Below are 22,574 nucleotides of genomic sequence, written 5' to 3'. Positions count from 1 at the left end.
GAGGAAGGAAAACTCAGCTCAACCAACCCGTGGGAAACACAGGTGTGAAAAAGGAGGTTCACATATTTTTATATAGAATTTAAAAAGTTTAATAGAAAGATAATCAGGAGATAAAAATAAAGTAAAATATACTTTTTGTATTCTGCATGTCTCTGCATTCACCTTATTAACAAAGGGTTGTCCTTTAAAAACAGAACCCTACTGCATATCCATAAATTCTCATACATATTCAGACATCCTTCTTAAATTTTTGATGTTCTTTTGTTTAGTTTTTACCTTGCCCCCTTCCCAATAGATCAATCTTGGCATCACTGGGTTTTATATCCTTTGATAAGGATGGAATAAATCCTTCTCTTGGAGATCTTGGAGGATAAGATCATTTTAAGAATGCAGGAGGGTCTCTGATTGTCTTTTCAATCTCTGGGTTATATAAACAAAAAGTAGTTTTTGTTTTAATATCATGTTATAGCTTAAGATATATGTGTATTATACCACTATTTCTAAAATTCAATAACAAGAAATAATAATTTTTATTCAATAATAAATTTAAATACCAGAAATATAAAAAACAAAACATATTAGCACAACCAAGTTTTCTAACCTTATCCACATAACATTCATTACAATATTTGGAAATAATTTAATTTACACTTATAACAGCGGGATTGTTGGACATCAGCACCCGAAATCAGGGTGTGGGTGACCCCTGTGCGAGGCTCAGGGTCAGAACATTCTCCAGGCTTGGATTTGGCTGCTCCATCACGTTTTCCTTCCCATTTTTTTCCTGGACAATGGGGTGCTTTGTTCTGGGATGAGGAAAAGTCCGGCTGGAGCTCGGGGTGGAGCCGGGAGCTGCTCCTGCATTCCTGGGGAATTTCCAGCTGTGCCTTGCTGGGCACAGGGATCCGGCCAAGACAGGGGGAAAAAGGACATAAAACAACCCAGAAAATAAAAAAATCAGCCAAAAAAGTTATGAAACCATCAGCAAAATAAAGGGAAAAATGAAATAACGCTGTAGGAATAAAAAAAAAAAAAAACCAAACTTTTGGAGCTGGAGGGAACCTCCCCATCTCCCAGCTGGTGCCGGGAGAAGTTTAGAATGACATAAACCCAAACTTTGCTATTTTTTGCACAAAACAAAGGCGAGCCTCGGTGGTATCGCCACTCCACGGCTCGCTGCTGCCATCCCACGTCCAAATCTGATTCCCCTCCTTGGATTTTCCCTTCAGCCCAGGAAAACCTCGTGTTTGCTGGGCTGGTTCTTTATGGCAAGAGATATTTGGGTGGTTGCTCCATCCTGGTGAGCACTCAGAGCTTCCCAGACCTTTCCAACCCTCAGGAGCTCCAGATCTCCTCTGGCACCTCGTCCACCCCTGCACCAAACCAGAATTCCTGAGGATTTCCCAGCATCTTCATGAGAATTCCCTGCCAAGCTGCAGCCCCAGGACTTACCGGGAATGGGGGAAACTGGGGGTGGAAGGAGAAGCTCCAGGAGAAGCTCCTGGCTGTGGAAGCAGCTGGGTTTGTTGGTCATTTCCCCCGTTCTCCTGCCCCTGAGGCTTGGGAAGAGCAGCTCGGGGCTGGCTGGTGCCACCTCATTGCGACAGCTGCTGATGGGGAGCGCGGAGACACCGGCCCCGGTTGGACCGGAGCTGTTTGTCCTTGGATTTGCATTTTTCTGGTGAGGTAGGATTAGATGGGATATTGGGAAAGACCCTGGGAGGGTGGGGAGGCCAAGGGTGCCCAGAGCAACTGGGGCTGCTCCTGGATCCATGGAAATGCCCAAGGCCAGGTTGGACAGGGCTTGGAGCAACCTGGGATAGCAAAAATCTCCCTGCTATGGGATGGGATTTAAGCTCCCTTCCAACCCAAACCATTCTGGGATTTCATGATTCCAACTCAGGAAAAGCAGCAAAGTCTTACTTTGGAGGGCAGGTGGATAAAAGCAGCTCCAAACGCCAGCCTGGGTGGCTGCTCCTGTGGGAGAAGGTTTGTGATGATTTATGGGATCTCTGCTGTGGGCAGGGCCCAGCACATCCAGCACCTGGCAGGGACTTCTGCTGGAACGGGGATATTCCTTTCCTGGTGGGAAATTTCATCCTGAAGAGCTGATTCATCCTGCCAGAGCTGCAGGCTCAGCTGAGAGCTTTCCACCCTTCCTGCTGAATCCTGCCTTTAGCGTTAAAGCGTTTTAAAAATAATTTTCGTTTTTTAACCTGGGAGTTTTTCCCTCTGTGCTCGTTTTCCCTGGTGTGTCACCTTAGTGCTGTCCCCATGCTCCTCTCTTGGGGGACAGCGGAGATTTTCTAGGGTCCCCTCTAAACCTCACAGGGGGCTGCAGCTTTTCTGGGGTCCCCCTTAAACCGGCCGGTCCCTGGGGTCCCGATGGCATCTGTCCCCAGACCTGGGGTCCCGATGGCATCTGTCCCCAGATCTGGGGTCCCGATGGCATCTGTCCCCAGATCTGGGGTCCCGATGGCATCTGTCCCCAGACCTGGGGTCCCGATGGCATCTGTCCCCAGATCTGGGGTCCCGATGGCATCTGTCCCCAGACCTGGGGTCCCAATGGCATCTGTCCCCAGATCTGGGGTCCCGGGGGGACACGGGACTGTCACCCTGACGGGGTCCCTCCAGCGGGGCCAGCTCTGGGGGACAGACCCGCCCGTGTCCCCGCAGTCGCCGCCTGTGGCGGTGTCACCGCGGCTGCCGCTGGCCCTGTCCCCGGGGGTGGGCGTGGCCTGGGCGTGGCCGATGGGCGTGGCCTGGTGGGGTGGGCGTGGCCTGGCGGGGTGGGCGTGGCCTGGCGACACCGGCGTGTCCCGTGACGTGGGCGTGTCCCGTGACGTGGGCGTGTCCCCGTGACGTGGGCGTGTCCCCGTGACGTGGGCGTGTCCCCGTGACGTGGGCGTGGTCTGTCGGCGCTGTCGGGCGCGCAGCGATGCGGCGTCGCGGCGGGGACGGCGACAGCGGCGACAGCGGCGACATTGGGAGGGCGGAGGGCAGACCCGGCGCGGCCCGGCAGGGACGGTGAGTACCCGCCACTATGGGGACATCGCCGTGGGGACATCGCCGTGGGGACACCGCCGTGGGGACACCGCCGTGGGGACACCGCGTGTCGCCGTCCCCGAGCCGTGTCCCCTGTGGCGTCTCTCATGCGCTGTCGCCACTCCGTGGCCTGCTCACCCTGCTGGCGCCGTGCCCCCGTGTCTGTCCCCGCTGCCATGGCCGTGCCACCCTGTCACTGGCACCGGCCCATGCTGTGCCCGGGTCCCCGGATCGCCTTGCCATAAGGGTGACCCCACACCGTGGCCGTGTCCCCGTGTCACCCCGCCAGCACCGTGACCCCGTGCAGTGGCCGTGTCCCCGTGTCACCCTGCATGGCCACGATCCTATCCAGAGGCTGTGTCCCCCCTGGCCCCGCTGCTGTCACCCTGGTGTCACCGCGCTGTCACCGTGCTGTCACCCTGGTGTCACCGCGCTGTCACCGCGCTGTCCCTTTTGGCCACGGTGGCAGCTGCCGGGGGTGCCCTGGGTGGTTTTGTCGCCCCGCTGGGGACAGCTCGGTGCTCAGGTGTTTGCCGAGGGCCGGGCTGAGCCGCACTCGAGCGCTGGGTGCAGACCAAGGGCAGCACCTGACAATTCCCTGCAGCCTCTCCAGGCCATTCCTGCCCCGTTCCGTGGCTGCCCCTGCTCAGCCCCGTGTCCTGGGGGATCCGTGGGGTTTGGGGAGCTGCCCGTGCCTCCAGCCCAGCTCCTGCCATCCCACACCATCCCGGGAAGGGTGCCTGTTCCCTGGGGACCGCTGCCATCGTGGCCTGGGATTGTGCAATCCTTCCTTAGGGTCTTCCAGCATTCCCAGGGCAGGGAATGGAGCGGGTTCCTTCTGACCCTGCTCGTGTGCCTGGCTCCCATCACAAACCTCTGCCCTAAAACCCCCATGCCCAGACCGGTTTCCCCATCACCATCAGCCCACTGGGGATGTCGGTGCTGGGAAAGCTGCAGCTCTTGGCTTTCCTTTCCCACCGTGTCTCAGTGCCGCAGGGAGCGGCTGGATGTGTCCCCCAGCCCTTCAGAGCAGGGCGCTGTTGGAGCTGGTGCTGCTGGCACTGGGGGGACATCACCCCCAAACCCCTTTCCCACCTTCCTCCTTGTCCCTGGAGTATTGCAGAAGCTCTTTCTGCCAGGCTCGGGGCCACAGCCGGGATTTGGGGTGTTGTCACCGAGTATCGGTTGCTCCTTATTGCCGGTTTGACTTGCAGCTCCCGCTCCTGGCACGTTCCCTGCCCTTCCTGCCTCCCGGCGCCCCGTGGGAGGGCGTGGGGGACCAAATCAGCGCCTCTGTCACCGCCTGTCACCCCAAAAACCAAGCGCAACACCGCTGTGGGGATCCAGTTCCCACTGCCAGAGAGATTGGGGTCAAGCCTTTGCAGGAAAAAAGCTGTGTCCAAGCCTCACGGCTGGGATTGGGAGTGGGGAGCCGGCACCCCAAATCCCTTGGGATGGGAGGGGATGTGTAACACGCTCCTCCCTTGCAGGACCCGGCACTCCTGGCTCCCAGGGCTGCGCACCCTCCTGCTGGCCCCGCTGCTCACCTACACCTCCTTGCCCTTCCTCATCCGCCTCTTCCCCAGCGTGCTCACCAAATTTGTCTACCTGAACTTCCGTGAGTATCCCGGGGCTGTCCCATCCAGGAGAAACCCGCAGGGATCCAGAGCTGGCTGCTGCAGACCCCCCAAAACACGGGTGGGACCCATGCCAGCGCTTATCCCGCTCCTGCTGTGCCGTGGGGTGGAAGAGGAGGCACGGAGGGATCTCTCCCCGTGTTTTGCAAGCTCTAAAAAAGCCGTGGTGCTGCCGACCCTGTTTACTGCCTGCAGTCACAGCATGCCCAGGCACGCTCAGCAGCAGCGGGGCTGGAAATTAGGGTGGGATGAGATGGCAAAAGGCTGAGCTCGCCTGCCTTGATTAATTTCAAACAAATAACACGCTAATTTAGTTAGAAAGAACTGTATAAACTCAGCTGGATAGGAGGATTCTGGATGATGGCTGTGATTTCTCCATCAGTGGCCTTCCCTTTCTTCGTGGACTTTCGGCGGCCAGAGGTGCTGGTGACCAACACCATCAACCTGCAGCTCAGCACGGAGCCGGGTGTCACAGTCGGTGTCTGGTGAGCAGGGTGTCCTCAGCAGGGACAGCAGGGTCCTGGGGAGCCCCCCGGGGTAACCCCAGTGTCCCCCCAGGCACACGGTGCCGGGCAGCAGAGGGGCCGAGGCGCAGGGCAAGGACCAGCGCTGGTACGAGGAGGCTCTTGCTGATGCTCACCCCGTGATCATTTACCTGCACGGCAATGGGGGCACCAGGTGAGTTCCTGACATCCAGCACCGGGGCAGGGTGGCTGCTCTGAGGTGAGAAGCAGCAAACTCCATGCAGCAACCAGCAGTGCTGTGGGGGGCTGTTGCTGCGGTCTCTGACCCCAGCAGTGAAGGAAAATCCCAATAAAATAAAGGGAAAAGTCAAAATCTGTCCACCCCACAGCAGCATCCAGCTGGGATTAGGTCACCCTGGTTCCTCAGCTGCACTGGTGCTGGAGGGGAGGGTCCCTTGGGGTCTCCCCGAGCTCTAATCCCATTTTCCCCATCAGGGCTGCGAGTCACCGTGTCCAGTTCTTGAAGGTAAGTGGTGGCCTGTGGGGACAGTGGGACCAGCGAGGCTCCTGCTGCCCCTGGGGACCCCAAAGGGCCATGCTGGGGGTCCTGGGGTGCGTCCCCTGCCAGGACATAACGTGGTGCTGCTCTGACAGACGATGGGGGCTGCTGACTTTCACATCCTGGCTCTCGACTACAGAGGTAAATTGTCCCCCTGCCTCTTGCTGCGTGATCCCCCTCTTGGGGCCTGTCCCCACCAGGGCTGTGACACTGAGCTGTGTCCCCCACAGGCTATGGGGACTCCACTGGACACCCCTCAGAGAGTGGCTTCACCACAGATGTCCTGGCGCTCTACGACTGGGCGAAAGCGCGGAGTGGGAACAGCAGCATCCTCTTCTGGGGACATTCCCTGGGGACAGGGTAGGTGCAGGGGACGGGATGGGGGCACACCAGAGCCCACCCTGTGCCCTGTGACACTGCAGCCAGGCTGGGGCCACCTGGGGATGGACCAAGGGCTGGTAGCAGCTCCTTGGAGCTCCCTGCAAAGCCAAACTCAGCCAACGAGGGGAATCTGAGGGTGCATCCCTCACTTCGCTGCTTCCACTCACTGGCCTCACCTCTCCTGTCACAGGATTGCCACCAATGCAGCGAGGAAGCTGCAGGAGGAGCGAGGTAAGGGCCAGCATGGATGGCTTGTCCCCATGCAGTGTCACCCCGAGGCTCTGCACTGGCCTGGCCTGAGTTTGGGGCTGCAGAGGAGATGAGGAACCCTCCCTATCCTTTCTCCCTGCTGGAATGGGGACATTTTGGCCCCACTGCTGCCTGGGAAGGGGGTGTGACAGCAGCCTGGCAGGGGGGACAGCCCCTCAAAGCCATGCCCACTGCCACCTCAGTCTGTCCTCAGGGGTCCAGGTTGATGCCGTGGTGCTGGAGTCTCCCTACACCAACATCCGAGACGCAGCTGCCAACATCCCCATCACCAAGGTGAGTCTGGGGGCTCTGCCTGGGGGTCCCCCAGCAGTCACAGGAGGGGGCTCGGCCTCTGGGGTCCCCCAGCAGCGTCAGCCCCGGCTCCCTGGGTCTCCCCCCTCGCAGTGGAACCCAAGGTGTGGCTTAGCACCCCCAAACTCTCTCCCTGCCAGATCTACCGGCAGTTCCCGGGTTTTGAGTCCCTCATCCTGGACTCCCTGGCTCGGGCAGGAATGTTCTTCCGCAGTGATGAGAAGTGAGTTCCTGCTGGGAAGGGGCACAGCAGAGCCCAGGGGCTGTGGGAATGATGCCAGGACCACCTGGCTGAGGGGAGGTGTCAGTCACCCCGTAGAAATCCCTTCACTCCTGTGTTTACCCAGCTTACTCATACTTCCAAAGTGGCTTTTTATTTGCTTAATGTCAGGTATCAGTTTGAGTATTGAGCAAAGTCCACAAACCACCATCCTTTTTTGGGTGCTCCTGTTCCTTGTAGCACACAGAGCCTGCCCAAAATCCATTTGATTTATGGGTCTAAAGCACCCATAAATCTGACCCTATAACTGGGGGTTAAGGTGATTGGGGTGCTTGGTTCTGCCATGCCAGGGCAAGCAGCATGGGCACCACCCAGGTGGGCATGAGGGGCACTGCTGGGGGGGTCAGGGCGCTGTGGGAATTGTACCAGGGGTTGGGGAGGCTCTGGGGAGAGTCCTCAGGGCTGTGCTTGCTGCCTGCAGTGTGAAGGTGCTGGGCTGCCCCCTCCTCATCCTGCACGCAGAAGATGATGGAGTCCTGCCTCCAAAGCTGGGACGCAAGGTGGGCACCTGCCAGCCGGGCTTTGAGCCTGGCTTTGGAGGGCTGAAGTGGCCAGAGAGGGAATGGCCACGCTCCAGGAGGGGTTTGGGATCCCCTGCTCGTGCAGTAACCGCGCTCCTGCCCTGTGGCAGCTCTATGAGACAGCACACAAAGCCTACAAGGACAAATCCAAGGTGAAGTTCATTACCTTTCCCGAAAAGCTGGGCTTGGGCCACGACTACATCTCCTTCAACCCAGAGCTGCCTGCCCTGGTGAGGTAAGTGCTGCTCCACAGAAATGGGGGGCACTGGGTGAGCCACGTGCTCCCCTTCTGCTGCTGCAAGCTCAGAGCTGCCTGCCCCCTGCTCCTTCCCCTCCCCACGGTCTTTGCTGGCATCACTTTCTAAACTTCAGTCGCCCCCCAGTGCCCTGAGCCTGTCCTCAGCCTGGGTGGCTTGGGGAGGTGGCTTTGGGGCCACCAGCTCCTCCTTGCCCTGGGTGCAGAGATGCTCCAAGCCCAGCTCAGCCCCGTATGCAGGGATCACAAATCAGGCTCTGACACAGCACAGGAGGGTCAGTGACACAGCCAAAGATTTATTACATCTTGTTGCAGAGACTTCTTAAACATGAAGTGATGCCAATTGCTGCCTGCACTGATCCCATGCTCCCTCAAATCCACTCCAGGACACCCCCTATGGCACTGAACTTACTGCTGTAAGTAATAAAAACTACTAAGAAACTTTTAAGTCACCCTCTGCCTCCAGGGATGGAGCATCTCGAGGATTACTCGAGGGATGGAGACACTGACGTGGTCTGGGCCACCAGAGCCACGACTGGGAGCATCCCCCAGGACACTGGTGGGGACACACAGGCCTGGCACCCCCCTATCCTGCTTCAGCAGCAGCTGTGAGGGCCCAGCCAGCTGTGTCCAGCTGTGTCCAGCTGTGCTGCCCACCCCACCCCTGGCCAGCCCTGGTGGAAGCAAGCCCAGCCCTAATTCCCAGCTTCAGCAAACAGCCCCCTTGGGACTCCAATGGCACTTCTTTATTTTTAGCACCTAATGCAAGCAACAGGGCCACGTGGTTTCGCTTTCCACACGGACACTTAGGTTATAAAAACCCCCCTCCCCTCTCCTGCCCACCCTTAGGGAAAGCCAGCAGCAGCAGCAGCAGCAGCAGCGACACAGAGACTCAGACAGCAGAGAATTTTACAGCGCACGTGCTCGCGTCCCCTGGCTCCGGCCGGCGCCTCCCCGGCCCCTACGCCGCGGTGCCGTTGGGGGTCTTGTCCTGCCCCGCGTCCCGGGGCTCGTTGGGCGGGGGGATCTTCAGGTCCGAGGGCTCCACGTGCCAGATGTCCCGCGCGTACTCCTTGATGGTGCGGTCGCTGGAGAACTTGCCGGCCGCTGCGATGTTCCTGATGACCATCTTGGTCCAGGCCTTGGAGTTCTGCAAGGAGAGGGGTGGGATTGGCCCCAAAGGCTGGATCTCAGCACCACAGGAGCCCAGCTGGGGGCACGGCCCTTCTCCAGGATGGGATGCTGTGTGCCAAGGCAGCTCCCTGCCCTGTCCCCGGGCTGGCACTCACCAGGTACAGCTCGCTGACCTTCTCCTGGCACTTGACGTAAGCCTCGTAGTCTGCAAAGACTTTAAACCTGCAGCAGCCAAGAAAGGAGGAGTCAGGAGCACGAGAAATAGGAATGCAGGCTGCCTGATCCGAGGCGTTGTTACACCCCTGACCCTTAAATCCAGGTTAAACTTCAGGTTCCTTTGCCCTGGTAAAGGTTCCTTTACCCTTTGGTGCAAAGGAGAAATCCTATTCTCAAGAGGTGAAAAATCACACAAAAGTTTACTTGCAAAAGTAGAGCAAATTAAGGAAATTCTGGCAAAAGGAGTAAATACAACATAGAATTCAATGTAAAACCACTTATCACAGCATTACTTAGCATTAATTTAGTGTTAAGCATGTACTTAGAATTTATTTAGCATTTGCTTAGCCCATGGGAAACATTTAAAACCTTAAGATGTTATGTTACCCATAAAGCTCCATGAAAGGATTAAGAGAAGGAGAGAGAAAGATGGAAAAGGCACAGAAAAAACACACAGCTACAAACTCCTGGGTTCCAGCGTGAGTGAGGTAAAAACCCCGAAAATCTCAGGGCAGGAACACGGCCATGACACCCTCAGGCCCTTTTATAGCCGTAGCCCTTCATAGGCCCGCCCCCAGGCAGGACTTCTGGTGGCTCGGCCAATCAGAGGCTGGATAATACTGCCCCACGTGTGATTGATTGGCAAATTGGCCAATCAGAAGCTCGGTTAGCACAACCCCGCGCAAGGAGGGGCCGTGATTGACAGCTCTGCCAGGCTGAGGGGTCTGGGCAGTGCCTCAGCAGAAAGCCGGGCCTGACCCCAACCCCACACACACAGAGGGTCCAAAGAACCCCCAAAACATCGAGACATCGATCTAATCCCATCTCTGACATCTCCAACACAAAGCCTTCAGTCACGTTTCCCCTCCCCAAACGTTGTTGGTAAAGAACCCTGGATGCCCCAGGTGGGGGAAATGCAGGGAAATCATTTCTCCGATCCCAACACCCATGGCTGACCAGTGCCCTGGCCAGGAAAGCCCTCGAGATGCCTCAAATCATCTGGGAAGGGCTGCACACCCAAAGGCATTAACGTGACAATGGCCATCCGTGGAGAGTCCGTGCCTGAGGAACATCATCCGTGAGCAGTGTGGTCCCAGCCCCTGATGTGGCCACAGGAGACACCCAGCCCAGGGGACGGGTGTACCCCAGTACCTCACCTGTCATGGTGGAAGAGCATGTTGACCACATCGTTGAAGAGGTTGGGGTCTTTTGGGGAGAAGAAGCCACTTTTAATCTGGTCAACAGCCTGTTTCAGCTCGGGGAGCCGGTCATAGTAGACCTGGGCGTTGTACCTGGAGGGAGGGAGGCTGTGAAATGGTGCTGCCCTCAGGTACCCGAGGTGACAGCCCTGTGGCATCCCCAGCCCTCACCCTTTCCTGTCCAGCTCCGTGACATCCTCCACCCTCATGCCAAAGATGAACAGGTTTTCCTCTCCAGCCTCCTCAGCCATCTCCACGTTGGCTCCATCCATGGTGCCGATGGTCAGAGCCCCGTTCAGCATGAACTTCATGTTGCCCGTCCCTGAGGCCTCGGTGCCCGCTGTGGAGATCTGCTCCGACAGGTCGGTCGCAGGGATCACTGCCAACAAAACACATGGACACGAGGGGCTCGAGGTGGACAGCTTTGGGTTGGTTTCCTGCTGAAGGATCATGGTGGGAGCCACAGGGTGGAGGGACAGCCCCTCCCCATAGCGTGTCCCACTCCAGGTACCTTTCTCTGCCAGGGACACCCTGTAGTTCTCCAGGAAGATGACCTTCAGCTTGCTGCCCACCATGGGGTCGTTGTTCACCACCTGAGCCACGGCGTTAATGAGCTTGATGATCATTTTAGCCATGTGGTATCCAGGGGCAGCCTGGGAGAAAAGCCACAGGTGAGCCAGGAGGGCTGGTGCCAGGGGCAGGTGAGGCACACCCAGCTCCCACATGTCCAGGGAACAGCCTGTTCATCCCTGCTCCCATCTCCTAATCCAACGCATGTTACACCACAACATTTTCGGGGGCTTCCATGACCACAGACAGCAGATGGTTGTCCAAGCCCTGCTAAAATTTGCTTGGGTTGAAGTATCAGTGCTACTGCAGTGCTTCTGGGACAAATCCATGGACTTAACACCATGGAATCTTGGAATTAAGTTGGAAAAGCCCTCTGAGATCATCAAATCCAGCTGTTCCCCCCACACCACCAAGGTCACCACCGACCCATGTCCCCAAGTAAGTGCCACATCCACATGTCTTTTAAGTTCCTTCCAGGGATGAGGACTCCACCACTGCCCTGGGCAGCTGTTCCAATGCCTGACCACCCTTTTGGTGAAGAGATTTTTTGTAATATCACATCTAAACCTCCCTTGGCATAGCTTGAGGCCATTTCCTCTGTCATGTCCCTTGGTCCCTGGGAGAAGAGACCGACCCGTGCCAGCTGCACCTTCCTGTCAGGGAGTTGTAGAGACATGGCCCCATGGGACATCTGCACCCACATCCCCCAGGACACTCCCAAGGACTTCCTCCAAAATGCCTAAAACTCCTGACCCAACCTACCTTGCCTCCAATGATCACTGTCCTCGGCACAAAGAGCTTTGCAGGATCCCTCCTGATTCCTGGAGAAAACAGCAGTGTTGGTGTGGGACAGGGGGCACAGGGGTGCTGGTGCAGCCCTGGGGCACCCTGTCCCCTCGGGGCGTGGTGGCTTACGGTTGTACATGGTGATGATGTGCAGGCAGTTCATCAGCTGCCGCTTGTACTCGTGGATCCTCTTCACGTGCACGTCGAACATGGAGGAGGGGTTGATCTTCACCTTGTACTCCTTCTCCAGGTACAGCGCGAACTTCACCTTGTTCTCCTGGGCCAGGGCAGGGACCACGTCAGCCCCCAGGCAACATCTGCCCCCTCTCCCTGCTCCCCCTGCCCACGCCCCTCACCTGCTTCACTTTGGCCACCTCCCGGATGAAGAGGTCGTCGTCCACAAACTCGTGCAGCTTGGTCAGCTGGCTCAGGTCCCGCACGTAATCTTCCCCGATTTTCTGCAACAGGGCAAGGGCACATGCTGCTGGTGGGATGGTTTGGGATGGAAAAGATCTTGAACATCATCCAGTTCCCACCCCCTGCCTTGGGCAGGGACACCTCCCACTATCCCAGGCTGCTCCAAGCCCTGTCCAACCTGTCCTAAATCACTTCAAGGGATCCAGGGGCAGCCACAGCTTCTCTGGGCACCCTGGGCCAGGGCCTCGGCACCCTCACAGGGAAGAATTCCTTCCCAATATCCCATCTCAACCCGTCCTCTGTCAGTTTGCATCAATTCCTCCTCCTCCTTGTCCCCAGTCCCTCTCCAGTTCTCCTGGAGCCCCTTTAGGCCATGGAAGGTGCTCTGAGCTCTCCCTGGAGCCTTCTCTTCCTCAGGCTGAACACTCCCGGCCTGGTAGAGCCAGGAGCATCTCCGTGGCCTCCTTTGGACTTGCTCCAGCAGCTCCACATCTTTCTGATGTTGGAGACCCCAGGGCTGAAGGCAGCTTTGCAGGTGAGGTCTCATCTGAGCGGAGCAGAGGGGCAAAATCCCCTCCCTTGACCCTCAACTCCTCAACCATGCAGAAGATGTAAATGGTTGAGGCTCTCATGGCAGCCTGGGCTCAGCAGGGAAGGGGTGGTGGCCGTGGCCCGCTCCCCCCATGCCGGTACCTCCGCGATGAGCTCCGCCAGCCCCGGGTTGCAGAGCAGGAGCCAGCGCCGCGGGGTGATCCCGTTGGTCTTGTTCTGGAACTTCTCCGGCTCCAGCTCCGCAAAGTCCTCGAATCTGCGAGGGTGAGGATGGCACAGCTCCAGCCTTGCCCACCTGGCACCACCACCCCTCTCCAAGCGAGGGTGACCCACCACCCCCTCCCTCCCCTCGCTCACACTTGAGTCTTGACGATCTCGGAGTGGATCTTGGCCACGCCGTTGACGGCGTGGGAGCCCACGATGCAGAGATGGGCCATGTTGATCCTCTTGGTGTCCCCCTCCTCGATCAGGGACATCCTCCGCAGCCGGTCCACGTCGTTAGGGAACAGGGACGCGATGTGCTGCCGGTGGAGCCAGAGAGGTAGTGAGAGGTGGTGGCACTGAGGGATGTCCCACCCCGTGGCTTACGAGGAGGGGCCATGGTGATGTCCCCAGATTTAGATTAGGTATTAGGAAGAAGCTCTTTACTCTGAGGGAGATAAAACACTGGAACAGGTTTGTACAGAGAAGCTGTGGATTCCCCATCCCTGGAAGTGTCCAAGTCCAGGCTGGGTAGGGCTCTGACCAACCTGGTCTAGTGGAAATTGTTCATGGCAGGGGAGTTGGAATAAGGTGATCTTTAAGGTTTGACACCAGCCAGAGTGGTGGCTTTTACTCTCTTGTGGTGGTGCTAACTCCCTCCAAAGGGTGCCCTTTCCCAGCACAGATGTCTCTGGATAGAAGGACCCCCCCAAGCTGTGACACAAAGAGGTTTGGGGACACACACTTGGCCAGTGAGGCCATTTTAGCAAAAGCCTCGTGCTGCCAGACCAGGAGGTCAAACCACCATCTCCTCTGCACTCCCAACATCGTCTTTCCCAGGATGAATTCAGCATTTAGGAAGCAAAGAAATGCCAGCTCTCAAGTCCCTGAAGCAACGGGTGAAGCCTTTCACCAGTCACTAACTGCAGGATTGCAATGTGCTGGTGGGAAAGGGCTTTCCTACACATCAGCTTCCCAAAATGGCAGCTGGAATCCCCCAGCCACACACCCAACATCACCAGTTTGTGCATGCCCCTCATCCTGATGGTCCATCCCTGTCCCCTCTCTGCAGCAGGATCCAGGCACTCACATCCAGGTGTCTCTGGTTGATCTCGTAGATGATCTGCAGGTGTCTGGGGAGCAGCTTCTCCACCAGGTCCACGGGCCAGCGCTCCAGAGCCTCGGGAAGCACCGTGTGGTTGGTGTAGGCAAAGGTCCTTTTGGTGATGTCCCAGGCCTGGCAGGGAAGAGCCAGCGCTCAGTCACACCTCAAGTGCCAGAACCCACCCATGGTCCTCCCACCACGCCCAGCAGCACAGCTCCTCCCAGTCCACACCAGTTAAACCCAGCCTGACTGCTCCACAAAATCCCAGCAGCCACAAAATTGGCTCCTCCACCAAGGGCAGGTGGAGAAGACCGATGGGGGTGTCCTTACCTTATCCCACGGCAGCTTCTCGATGTCCACGAAAATCCTCATCAGCTCAGGGATGGCCATGGCCGGGTGTGTGTCATTCAGCTGGATGGCAACCTGGGAGAGCAGGGTGGCACCGTGGGGACACAGCAGGGACACTGGGAACCCCAGGGAGGGCCCACAAACATCTGCACCATCTGGGAGCTGTTGAAAGAAGCTCCAAGAGAGAGGTCAGAGCAGCCCTGGCTCGTACCTGGTCCGGGAAGGAATCAAACACGGTCCGGACGCTGTCTGTGCTCCCGAATTTGGACGCTTTGAAGCGGCGGATGATGTCCTGGAGGGTGGCAGCCACGACAAAGTATTCCTGCTTCAGCCTCAGCTCCTTTCCTTCAAAGAACTGCGGGCAGAGGAGCAGGGAAGTGCAGGATTCCCGCTGGATTCACTGCACTTCCTGGGGGAAGGTGTTCCCAGGGTGTGACCCCTCCACGCTTCCCCCAGCATCAGCTGTAATCCCAAGCTCTTCTTGCTTCCAGATTCCAGCACAAGGGTTTGGGATGTGCTGGTAGAAACAGGTTAAATCCCAGCTGAACATTGCCAAAAGCTGTTCTCCGTGGTTTGAACTTGCAAGGAAAGGTACCAGGAAGGGAAGCCATAGGAGCTACTTCCAAGATAAGGATTTAACCACTCTTCATGCAGCAAAAAACCATCAACCTGATGGTCTGCAAAGGAAAAGCTGTAGGAGACAACCTCACTGCTGGAGCTGCAGTTCCCCCAGCTCTCCTCACCAGCTGGGAAGGCTGGAGCAGGATTAAATGGGGAAAACACCATCAGGACCTGCCCTAAACAGGCTGCAGTGCAAGGAGAGCTTCCCTTTTCATTTTTCCTGCTCCACAGCTTGGTTTGTGGCTGGGGAAGGGTTGTGTGTCTCACCACACCTCTGCGCCAGCTTGGCAAGAACTCCCAGAGCAAGAGGGCTGGGGTGCAAAGGGCAATTTGAGGCACAACCTCTGGTCCTGGGGTTGCAGAGGGTCACCAGGGTAACACCAGCAGCGTTCAGCAGTTTGCCTTCATGTTCTATTCTGAGACTCAAAGAACGTTTCTGCAGCAGGGCCTGCTCATCCCCCCTCGCTCCAGGCAAAGCCCAGGGGAACACTCTCATCCTGGTGAGAGGCAGCAACCCTCATCCAAGCACTGCAGGCAGCTTGAAACACAACTAAAAACATCTCTGCAGCGTCCTGGAGTGAGGGGCTGCTCCCCTTCCCCCTCCATCTGGGCACTCTTTATCCATCCCTAAAACAGGGGATCCCTAAAACGCCTCCACTCACGTTGTCGTTGGGGTAGAGCACCCGGGAGATGTTCTCAGCCAGGTTCCTGTCCAGCACGGCCTGGATGTAGTCCCCAACGTTGACTGGGGAGGAGCAGAGGGATAAAAGGTGGGTGTGGGGCCCCCTCAGGTGTCCCCACCCTGCCCAGCTCTTACTCACAGTCGCGCAGGTTGAAGTCGTTGGGAGCGCGGGCCGACCACAGGCGCATGGTGTTGACGGTGTTGTTCATGTAGCCGGGCACGGGGGTGTCGTAGGGCAGTGCCAGCACCACCTGTGACATCCCCAGGAAAGCAGGGATTGGGCTGGGATCCCCCCATGCTCCCCCTGGAGCCCTCCCGTCCTGTCCTGCTCAGGGCTGAGCTCAGGGCGTTGCAGGGGTGGGGATGTTCTTGGTACCCTTGCGTGGGGATGCCCCTCTGGCTCTTCACCAGGAGTGCTCAGGGCATGGAGAGGGGCTTGTAAAGGTCAGGAGCAGCTTAATTTAGGTTTAATTAAGAGCTGCATATAGCAAACAGACCTGCTGGAGCTGCTTTTGGTGTTTTGTAGAATCCCAGAATGGTTTGGGTTGAGAAGGACCTTAAAGTCCATCTTGTTCCAACCCCCTGCCATGGGCAGGGACACTTCCCACTAGACCACATTCCTCCAAGCTCCATCCAGCCTGGCCTTGGACACTTCCAGGGACGGAGAACTTGGCTGCACATGTGGAGCAGCCAAATCTGCCCTCACCCCTGTGCCCATCTCCTCCCCAGTTTGCCCCACCACTGCCTTCTCCATCCCAGCCCAACCTTCCTGGCAGGGATTCTGCAGGACTCATCCCTGGGGTGCAGCCAGCCAGGGAGAGCCCCCCAAATGACAGGACAAGCCATGGAAGGGACACTGCTGTCCCCAGCCCTTACCTGGGTGTCGATCCACTTGGCACCAGAGGCAGAGTGCTCCACCCGGCCGTAGAAGTGCACGGGCAGCATGTACTCAGGCCTGGCCTTCTCCCAGGGATTGCCATGCCGGAGCCAGTCATCGGCTTCCTCCACCTGCCAGAGGGACCCAGAGCAGTGCCAGGGTCACCCAGCCCTGGGCACCTGCAGGGTGGCTGGGGCAGGATGGCTGGGAAAGGCTCCAGCTGCTGATGGTAGAGGGGAGGATGCTCTGTCTGCTCTAAAGCTGGATTTTGAGCCTGGAGGCACCACCCTGAACTCTGGTGTGTCCCTGCCTTCTGTGGGGATGGGGACAAATACAGAGGTTTCTCTTTCCAAACCAGCCTCTTCCACCCCTGCTCCATCCTCACCTGCTCCAGGCAGCCATGGAGCAGCTCTTGGGGTGAGCAGGCCATGCTGAGGATGGGGACAAGGGATGGATGCAGTGAGCTTGCACTGGTTTAAGAAATCAAATTTGTTTACAAAAATATCTGCTAGATTTTAAATATCACAGCAGCAGCAGCCTCCTGTGAGCTGAGGGGAAGTGTCTGTACACCCCAGTCTAAGGGGGAGGAGGTGAAGGTGGGGTTCCAGCTGTGCCAGGGGAGGGCCACACATCTCCATCCATACCTGCCACCCATCCCGGATCTTCTGGTTGAAGATGCCGTACTCGTAGCGGATGCCGTAGCCGTAGGCTGCCAGCCCCAGCGTGGCCATGGAGTCCAGGAAGCAGGCTGCCCAGGAGAGAGGACAGCAGTGAGCTGAGCTTTCCTTGGAGCCCTGGGAGAGGGATCCTTCTCCCTGGGACAGCCACAGGGACAGGAGCCAAGGCCAGCAGCCACTCAATGCCTCGCTCCGTGCTGGAAAGGCCGGAGCAATAACCCCCCCCAGGGTTCCCACAGTGGGAATAAAGCCCTCAGGGATGTCCCCACCACCCAGGGGGGCTCACTCACCTGCCAGCCTGCCCAGACCCCCATTGCCCAGCCCAGCATCCTCCTCGATTTCCTCCAGCTCTTCCATGTCCAGCCCGAGCTACAGATGGGAAGAAGGAGAGAGGCTGGAAACTGTCAGAGTGCCCAGCCCCACAGAGGGGAGGCATTTTTGGCACACAATCCCCTGCAGGTGAGCTCCAGGAGGGCTGGAAAGGCACCCAATTCTACAAGACCCATCTCTGCAGGTGGGACACTGTGATTTGAACCCACAGCAGCTGCTCTCCCCCTCAGCTGCGTCTCTGTGCCATGGCAGGAGACATCTCCCATGTTTAAAGTCACTCTACCAAGGGACATTCACACCCCTGACCTCGCCATGGGCAAGATCTGGGGGTGGGGGGCACCAAACTATAACCAGGGTGCTGCCCTTGGGGTTCCAGACACTTCCAAGGGCTCCCTCTCTCCATGGCTGCAGTCCTGCAGGGGCAGGCACCAGGTTCCTGTTCCCCCAGCACCCCCATCCCTCGAGGCAGCCACCCAGGTGGAATTCCAGGTGGAATATTCCCTATTCCCTGGGGGAAGGCACCTGGCTGCCATCTTCCTGCTCCCCCAGCATCCCAATCCCCTGGGGATGGGATCCAAGTGCTGTGCTCCTGCTCCCTCAGCACCTCCATCCCCTGGAACAGGCACCCAGGCACCCTTCCTCCCACCTGCAGGCATCACCCTTCAGGGTGAGAAAGCACCTACAGCCCTTTTCCAGGGAAATTTAAATTTTCCTGCCCTGAATGCTGTAGGAGGAAGTGGTTTTGCCTATGTAAAACTCCTTGGAGAGCTCAGGTGGAGACCTTTGGTCCATTCCCCGCCCTGATGTCCCCTGGTCACAGCAAGTGGGGATAAAAAATTCCAACCCCCCCTAAAAATAAATTCCTCTCTTGTGAAAGCTGTTCCTGCTCTTGTGCAACCTCCCTGGCCACATCTGATGATGCTGAACACGAGAGGTGACAGGGTGGGGACAAAAGGAGCCACCCAGAACCCTTTGATAACCCCCAGTGCCAGCACCCAGCTGGGCTTAATTCAAGGTTTTCTTCCTCCCTGCCACTGATCATGGATATGAACAGCCTCATCCACAGAACCACGAGTTTCCTTCCAGGACACAGGATCCTGCTGCATTGCCCAGAACCCAGCACAGGCAGCTCCAGGCCTTCCTGGAGCAGTCTTTATTCCCCCAAATCCTTCCCTGCGGCTCAGGGAGCAGTTTGCAGCCAATGTAGCAAAGCATCGACATTCCCAGGAGCTGGAAAAGGTGGATCCCTCCCAGTGCAGGTCCTCACCCCTCGTGGGATGCTCACCTGGTAGACGGCCTCGTCACAGGCATTCTGCAGCCCCAGGTTAATCATCGTGTTCTGCAGCGTCCTCCCCATGTAGAATTCCAGGGAGAGGTAATAAATCCTCTGGGAGAGAGAGAAAACCACCCCATGGTTGCTTTTCCCAGGGCTGGAGGAGGATTCCCTCCGCTCCACAAGCTGCTGTTGGATGATATCTCAAAAACAAACAGGAAAAAAAAAACCCAGCTCTGAACAGAGCAAGGTGCTTTGCACCACCAGGAATTTCAGGGCCCTGCCTTGGGAAGAGGTTGGGTTTTTTTTTTTTGGACAAGCCCCGTTGCCCTGTCCCAGGGTTGGGGTCACCCCACGCCCACCGGTGGCAGCACTAAATTAAAATTTAAATAGGAATCGTTGTCTCCCGTCACTCCAAAGGAAAAGCGAGCGAGCTGCAGGGCCGGGCGGTGGCAGAGGGGACATGGGACATGTGCTGTCCCCCTGCAGCAGGGGACACTCCCGCTGACACCGCTCCGGCCTTGTGTAAGCCGAGCCCCGGCGTCAGCACCGGCAGGTTTTAAGGAAGGATTTAGGCTTGGGGAAGTCGCTGACTCGACAGGTTTCCCCAGGACCTGCCCGGGGTCGGGTCGGGAATGGAGGTGGGATTGAATCCCGGAGCGCTAAAATGGTTTGGAGTTGGGAGGAACCGCAAAGATCGTCTCGTCCCAACCCTCCTGCCACCGGCGGGATGTGCTGGGCAGGATCTGGGATCCTCATACTGGGATTTACTGGTTTGACTCCAGGCAGGCAGCACCGAGCTCGCCTCGGCTGCACCGGAGAACCCAAAACCTGCAAGAGGCTCCTGAGCCCTGCACAACACGGGGCAGCGCTGAGCTATCGCGGCTGGCACGGTCCCAGCGAGGCGTCGCCAGGAGGAAATTGATGCCGACAGGGACATCCAGGTGTCAGGAGGGGGATTAGGGCTTAATCCCCCCGCGGCAGAGCCCGCAGCAAAGCAGCGGGACGAGCGGCAACTCCTGCACAAACCGGATCTCTCACGCTTGGCATCACTCGTGTTAAACAGGACCTGTTTGCGGTTGGCTTCGGGTGCCTTTAAGCCTTTCCAATAATTCCCCCGGGAAGGCTTTGGAGTTGGTTTTGGTAGACAGCAGCACCCACGCCGGCGCCGCGGGACAACAAACGGCGTTCCCATGCCCTGCACCCCGCTGCCGGCCAAGCCGCGCTCTGTTTGTTTTGCAGAGCAAAGGACAGTGGCCTCGCTCGGTAAAGTCCAGTCCCTCCTCTCGGAAAAGTTACCGGAACAGCCCTAAATCCACGGAAAACCCCGCCAATCCCTCTCTTCCAGCGCGGAGGGAGGATTCACATCCACGGGGTTCCCACGGTGCCCACCCCAGCCACAACCCGGGGGGGGTGGGGGGTCCTCAGCACCCCGCCCTGCACCGAGGGGCTCCCCCCATCTCCCAGCGCTCCCACCTTGGGATCCTTCTCGTAGTAGTACTGCTGGGTGCGGATCCAGCGCCCCACCAGGTGGTCCCGCACGGTGTGGGCCAGGGCGAAGTAGTAATCGCGTGGGGTGGCCACATTGCGGTCCTTGACCAGGGTGAAGTGCAGGTGCCGGTTGAAGCCTCGCTTCAGCTCGGCCACGCTCTCCGCGCCCACGATGCCGCGGATGCTGATCTGCTTCCGCCGCTCCTGGTCCGACAGCGGCCGCGACATCGCGGCGGGGCTGCGGGGACACGGGGAGGGGGGACACGGACACACGGGCTGGGCTCTGGAGCCGCGTTCCGCCTCCGCCCCGAGCTGGCACCGCCCCGGGAGGGGACGGGATGGGGACGGGGATGGGCCCCGCAAAGGGCCGCCCACGAGTGGGGGGGGACAAAGGGGGGACCCCGAGGATGGACCCGGGGGGGAAAAGGGGGGACCCCGAGGATGGACAGAGGGGGGGAAAGGGGGGACCCCGGGGATGGACAGAGCGGGGGAAAAGGGGGGAATCCCGAGGATGCACGGAGGGAAGTGCAAAAGGGGGACCCCGGTGATGGACGGGGGGTGCAAAGGATGGACCCCGAGGATGCAGGGAGGGAAGTGCAAGGGGGGACTCCAGGAAGGTGGCCGGGGGTATCCCGGGGACCGCCCCTCGGTTGGGTGTCGGAGGGGTGTGCAAAGGGGGGACCCCGCCACTCACCGAGGAGCGTGCGGAGGGAGGGGGACCCCGCGGATGGACAGGGGGGTGTGGAAAAAACACAGAGGACTCGCAGGGGCACAGAGGGGTCTGCAAAGGAGGGGAGGGATCCTGGGGGTCTCAGAGGGATGTGCAAAGGGGGTGTCCCGGGCAGGTGCGGAGCCGGAGCCCCCCGGGCGCACCCGCAGCGGGCGGAGCGGAGCGGGCACGGCCGCCCAGCGCTTACCCAGGCAGCGACCGCCCCACGAGTGGCCCCGCCCGCTCCAGCCTCTCCTGGAGCACGTACGAGGAAGGTGTTTCCCACCGGGCCCGGAGGGAAGACCGGGGAAGTGTCGTGATGTGTCCCCCCGTGTCACCGTCTGTGCTGGTGTCGCGGTCCCCTCCCCGCCCGACTGCCCCCCGCCCTCCCCCGCAGCATTTCCCGGCCCCCTCCCTTCTCCCCCCTCGTTCTCTCACTGTTCTGTGCCTGCCCGCGGTCCCTCTGGGAATGCCGTGGGATTTGTGCCCGGCTGCCTCCCGCACCGAGGCTGCCCGCAGAGCCCTGCCCTGCCTCCGCTTCCTCCCAAGGGCAAAAATATCCCATATGAGCTTCCAACGCAACACTTTCTCCTCCCCCTCCTCCTTATCCTCCTCCTCTTCCTCCAGCCGTGGCCCCGCAGGTTTTCCAGCCTGTGTTTTCCCTGTCCTGGGCTCATCCCCAGCAAAGCAGGGAAATGGGATTCTGCCCCCCTGCCCCGCTCAGGTGGGACTTCACCTGCAGTGCCCCGAGGTCCAGCACCAGGAGGATGTGGAGCTGCTGGAGTGAGTCCCTGGAGATGGTCCAAGGAGACCTTAGAGCCCCGTCCAGGGTCTAAAGGGCCTCCAGGAGAGCTGGAGAGGGACTTGGGACTAAGATCTGGAGTGACAGGATGGGGAAATGGCTTCCCAGTGCCAGAGGGCAGGGTTAGATTAGATTAGATCCATGCACAGGCTTCCACCCAGAGAGTAACAGAATCACAGAATCATGGAATGGTTTGGGTTGGAAAGGAGCTTAAATCCCATCCAGTTCCACCCCCTGCCATGGGGCAGGAACACCTTCCACTATCCCAGGCTGCTCCAAGCCCTGTCCAACCTGGCTTTGAACACTTCCAGGAATGGGGCAGCTACAGGGCAACCTGTGCTAGTGCCTCACCACCCTCACAGAGAGGAATTTCTTCCCAATACCACATCTAAATATCCCCTCTGTCAGTGGAAAACCATTCCCCCTTGTCCCACTGCCACAGATGCTCTGGCCCTGGGCTGTTCCCTGTGCTGTACATGACTTACAGGCTGGTTTTACATGCTGCAGGGAAGATGCAGTTTCCTGTATCTCCGGAGTTCTGGGCACATTCCCACTCTGGAAGGAACAAGCATCCTTCTGAGATGCACTTCATGCATTAGCATTTTCTTCTTTAGCCCTGGACTGGAGCCCGTGATGAGCTCAGAGGCTGCACATTGAAAACCTCTCCTGAGTCAGTGGGAAAACAGAGCAGGCACTGATATCCCAATCCTTCTCACGGCCCTGGGAGAACTGTCCATGCTGTTCCCTTGGAAATCCCCTTCCACTGACCCCTCAGCATTTTGCCTCTATTTCATCTCCCTGGGGAGGTGGTGCTCTGTATCCACTCCTGGTCATTCCTCCCTCCTTCCAGGGATCCAGGAGCAACCACAGCTTCTCTGGG

At 58.3% G+C, this 22,574-nt stretch overlaps 2 protein-coding genes across 3 annotated transcripts; one reads left to right on the top strand and one right to left on the bottom strand.

Annotated features, from left to right (window-relative positions):
• Positions 1-2,868: 2,868 nt before the first annotated feature.
• On the top strand, positions 2,869-8,156 carry ABHD12B (abhydrolase domain containing 12B). The gene is made up of 13 exons (XM_058852118.1): positions 2,869-3,027; positions 4,536-4,663; positions 5,065-5,167; positions 5,241-5,360; positions 5,642-5,672; positions 5,801-5,846; positions 5,936-6,065; positions 6,277-6,317; positions 6,550-6,629; positions 6,788-6,870; positions 7,349-7,427; positions 7,559-7,683; positions 8,020-8,156. The coding sequence occupies exons 1-13, from the start codon at positions 2,939-2,941 to the stop codon at positions 8,039-8,041; spliced, it is 1,077 nt and encodes a 358-aa protein (XP_058708101.1). The 5' UTR covers positions 2,869-2,938; the 3' UTR covers positions 8,042-8,156.
• On the bottom strand, positions 7,980-21,446 carry PYGL (glycogen phosphorylase L). Of its 2 annotated transcripts, none has more exons than XM_058852098.1 (21): positions 21,331-21,446; positions 20,169-20,421; positions 18,705-18,806; positions 17,380-17,458; positions 17,057-17,160; positions 16,412-16,543; positions 15,675-15,786; positions 15,516-15,598; positions 14,444-14,587; positions 14,215-14,307; positions 13,870-14,016; positions 12,936-13,099; positions 12,720-12,834; positions 11,966-12,067; positions 11,739-11,886; positions 11,586-11,644; positions 10,765-10,906; positions 10,425-10,632; positions 10,212-10,346; positions 8,994-9,060; positions 7,980-8,854 (listed from the first exon to the last, which is right to left on the bottom strand). In XM_058852098.1, exons 2-21 carry the CDS (start codon positions 20,409-20,411, stop codon positions 8,666-8,668), a joined length of 2,568 nt encoding a protein of 855 aa, XP_058708081.1. In that variant the 5' UTR covers positions 20,412-20,421; positions 21,331-21,446; the 3' UTR covers positions 7,980-8,665. The 2 variants fall into 2 exon arrangements, with proteins under 2 accessions (XP_058708081.1, XP_058708087.1); XM_058852104.1 differs by lacking the exon at positions 21,331-21,446 and adding an exon at positions 20,878-20,893.
• Between the last annotated feature and the right edge of the window lie 1,128 nt (positions 21,447-22,574).

This window comes from Poecile atricapillus, chromosome 1 (genome assembly GCF_030490865.1).
Source record: "Poecile atricapillus isolate bPoeAtr1 chromosome 1, bPoeAtr1.hap1, whole genome shotgun sequence".
NCBI lineage: Eukaryota > Metazoa > Chordata > Aves > Passeriformes > Paridae > Poecile > Poecile atricapillus.
Note: the sequence above shows the minus strand (reverse complement) of the source record. Positions and strands in the feature narration are given on the sequence as shown.